Raw genomic sequence first — 4,145 nt, forward strand, 5'->3', positions numbered from 1 at the left:
CATTCCCTCTTGTGTTTATCTTGCCATCACATGAATATTCATTTAAATGAGTGACTACAGTTTAACTTAAAGACTTTTATTGTCCCCAAAATAATAATTTCAAAAATGCATTATTCAGTTCACAAAATCAGGCAGGTAAAACAAAGTATAGTATATTTTTTACATAACACAATTGATCAAATTTGCCATCCAGCAACACAACTAATTTTTGGATCATTTTTAATAATAGAAATATTTACTTGTGTGCTCAGTGAGTTTTGAAAAGGTGTAGTATATGGCACTTTACTCCCTTATTATGAATACCTGATACCCATCACGATACTGTTGTTGCTGTTGGTTATACTCGCTCTTGGTCCTTTAGACAAAATGCCACTTGTCCACTGCACAGAAAAGTAACAATCAAAATAATGGTAATGTGTTACACACAGTGGATAGAAATGATATTTCCCCCTCTCTGGTGTTTTACACGTGATTAGTTCTGATCATGTTGGTGCACAAATTGGCACAAACTGTTCTTACAGTTTTCAGTGACCACTTCTATGCCTATATTAGTGGAGAAAAATGTATTGCATTAACTTACCATCTGGAGACACAGCAAATGCACTACCAAATGCAGGTGCCTATAAACACACATATCATGAAGCAGGTCAAGTTGGTAAGTTAGGAGACGTATGTAATCACTGAAGACTAGGAGTTTTTTTTACCGACTGGACCACAGCGTTTGCTTTTTCATCACTGCATTTAAAAGGACTGTCGCAGCATGACACATTTTTGCTAAAACACAGACAAAAAGTTAACTCCTAAATATAAACACAGATTCACAAGCCTTCTTTGCAACCTACCAATCAATGTCCCCGGCAGCAGATTGCTTGTGCACTAGTGCCCTCCAGTGCTCATGGGTGGACTTAATGATCTCAACTGCAAAGTCCTAGAAAACACAATAGTACAACTATTACAAAACAGAATTTGTGATGTATATTTTTTTAAATGGGACAAGTTGTCTTATAAAATTTAAGCACCTTATCTTTAAACTGCCCATCAAATCCAAATTTGTTCTCAGGCTTCCCATCTGGAACCTTATATTTCTTAAACCATTCAATTGTAGCTTCTAAGTGACCTGGTCGGCTCCTGCGGACATCTTCTATGGCTGCAGTACCATACAGAGAAAAGTAAAACAACTTCATTTACAACTGCCATTTACCAACAAAATACATATTTTTACAATGTTAAATCCAGCTTTGTGCCACAAGACTTTAGATCAGTGGTTCTTAACCTGGGTTCGATCGAACCCTAGGGGTTCGGTGAGTCAGTCTCAGGGGTTCGGCAGAGGTCAAGACACGCACCCGACTCATATGATTAGCGGTCTGCGAGCTTCTTCAGACGTTGGCCCAATTCAACAAATGCACCCTTTGATGTGTCTATCGAAGTATCTGCCCAACTTAAATGAGCCGTTTGAATGGCATAAAAACATAAAACGACATAAAAACAAAGAAAAGGAACAGACTTTGCTGTGAAAATGACATGAGAGTGGCACTTTCCAAGGTGAAGCCATGCGTTTCTGACCCGGTCTCTCAAAGGCAACAGCAAAAGTCACACTGATTTGCAGTAAATATTCATTATTATTCTAGCGTGATGAAAATTAGGTGATGGTGATGGTGTTGGTTGTATTGTATTGGTTTTATTCTTTGAACACAGTGATGTTAATGCACGATTCATGTTGTGCACCAGTAAAACATACATATGTCTTGAATTTGAAAAAAAAAAAAAAAAAAATTATATATATATAATTTTTTTTTTTTTTTTTTTTTGAATAATAAAAGGTTCGGTGAATGTGTATATGAAACTGGTGGGGTTCAGTACCTCCAACAAGGTTAAGAACCACTGCTTTAGATAATCACATTTGACCAAAATTGCACCTACAGTTGAGGTTTTGAGCATCTGGGTCTTCAGCATTGATAGCAATGACCTTCCAGTCTGTTTCACCTTCATCTATCATGGCTAAGATCCCCAGCACTTTGACTTGAATCACTTGACCTGGACGACACACCTGAAGGGGAAAAAAAACAAACAAAAAAACTATCAATCAAACCTTTCACAGCATCCCAACACCAAAGCCTTTGCATTTTATTGTGCATAAACACAACACATGATGACTCACCTGAGAGCCTATATCACAAACATCTATGGGGTCATTATCACCACAACATTCTGTATTTTTGTCAGTGTGGTTTGGATCCTCCCATGTCTTGCACAAAAATTAAATAATAATACAAAATTACCATAATAGGTAATAGATCCTATATATAACAATAGAGTAAATATTTTATACGTGTCACACCTGTGGGAGAGCCCCATAGTTCCAAATATAACCTTTATGAGGAAAGATATTTGCTACGTATCTGAGCTTTCCTTTCTTTACATCCTGTTTGATTGGATTTAGAGGTTCCTTTGTAGCAATCTGAAAAAAGTGAGTTTATTAGTAATAAAAAACCCAATGGCCTTCAAAAAACATTGAAAGATTTTTTATTACATTGAAACAATTTATTATTACCTCCATTTTGGCATTTGACCATCGAGGTACTTCCACCACCATGTTATAAAGCACCTAAAGACAGAGAGGTCAATGTCCCATCTCCAAGAATATACTGACCGCTCATCTAAATGTGAGGAGCCAACCTACCTCAGAGGCACTCTTCTTTGTCCTCTTTGCTGGAACGCCATTATCCTGCAAGTAAAGAAGATTCTCATTTTATCGAGTTTTTTTGCAAAGTAAATAATTGTATGTAATGTTGAGAAAATTACTTCTTTTTCTGCGAAGAGTGGGATGTCATGGAACGGAGAAATGTACTTTCCCTCTGGGGTTTCTACAACAACACAAGCAGTATGATATTTATGACAAGAGCCATCACAGTCCACCCTGTCTGAATGATCCTTGATTATTAACCCTGAACACGATCAGCTGTCCTCTGTTACCTCCCATGAAGTGCCACAATGTAACTATGGCAGCAGCTTGCTAAAAGTTATTAAAATGCAATCTATTATTGAAGTAGGCCTAATTGCAGGGGTGTACTAATGCAGGAGCCTGTGTTCAAGGTCACATAACTACCTTAACTTGAGGTGGACAAGCGGTTAAACTCACAGCTTTATTACAAATGCAGACACCAGAGCAGCTTGTTTCATGATGACAACTTACTAAAATAAATCCGGTAGTCGGGGGCATTGGGGCGCCCTCTTTCTTCTGTGAGATAATGCATGTTTAGTCGTAAATGCAGTTGGTGTATTTGTGCGATCTGTTTGTTGCCAGAGGCTCGAAACGTGCTCAAGGTTTTCAGAAAAGAGCCCCGCGAGCAGCGCCACAGCAGCGGCCTCATCATAGGCTCCTATCCGCTTCCTGTTTGTCACCGCACCACGCGCCTGCCGTGCTCGTGCAGCAGCCTCAGCGTCAGCACGGCCAAAGCGTCTGCACGGCCAGAGCGTGGACCCAGAGGAGCCAGAGGAGCCACCGGAACCGGAAATGCAACGTGCACTTCTGCCATGAGCTTTCACAATAAGAGCCCTCTTTGAGATATTTGAGCATAAATTGATAATAGGGTAAATTCTGTGCATTACTTTAAAGGAGACATCTCGCGTGATCATAGACTCTGTTTATATATACAGTCTGTGCGCGTGATGCACACAATCACATAATCGACAATAGATCAGTGGAACGTGACAAATTCAAAGTAGTCAATTATTCTACTTAAGTACAAATGTTAGGTATCAGTACTTTACTTAAGGGCATTTAAAATACTTTTATGTTTACTTCACTACATTTTTGAACAGAACTGAAAAGTAAAAGTACTTTTTTATGATAGTTTGAAACCTGTTGAAAAGGCTGAGGGTTTATGTTTAACAAACAAAGAAACTCTGCACAAATCTGTATCAAAATCACTACATTTTAAACCTCAAAATCTGTGTGAAATACTTTGACTGTTTACACTGTTACACTGTTAGCCTTCCCCTACAATGCAATAAAACAATGGAACAACCTCCCACCTGAAATAAGAAATATCACAAACCATACTACATTCTCCTCTGAACTAAAAAAAATGGCTTTGGGACAACTACACTTGCCAGCACTGAGTTTTTTATTGTGTTTTAAATGT

The 4,145-nt window shown here is 38.4% G+C and overlaps 1 protein-coding gene across 1 annotated transcript; it reads right to left on the reverse strand.

The window, feature by feature from the left end:
• Nucleotides 1–60: 60 nt before the first annotated feature.
• Nucleotides 61–3,472, reverse strand: ppa2 (inorganic pyrophosphatase 2). The gene is made up of 12 exons (XM_033980492.2): nt 3,194–3,472; nt 2,803–2,864; nt 2,681–2,725; nt 2,552–2,605; nt 2,339–2,458; nt 2,159–2,245; nt 1,921–2,047; nt 1,020–1,147; nt 843–928; nt 705–774; nt 581–620; nt 61–380 (listed from the first exon to the last, which is right to left on the reverse strand). The coding sequence occupies exons 1-12, from the start codon at nt 3,372–3,374 to the stop codon at nt 358–360; spliced, it is 1,023 nt and encodes a 340-aa protein (XP_033836383.1). The 5' UTR covers nt 3,375–3,472; the 3' UTR covers nt 61–357.
• Nucleotides 3,473–4,145: the final 673 nt, after the last annotated feature.

Source organism: Periophthalmus magnuspinnatus, chromosome 1, assembly GCF_009829125.3.
Source record: "Periophthalmus magnuspinnatus isolate fPerMag1 chromosome 1, fPerMag1.2.pri, whole genome shotgun sequence".
NCBI lineage: Eukaryota > Metazoa > Chordata > Actinopteri > Gobiiformes > Gobiidae > Periophthalmus > Periophthalmus magnuspinnatus.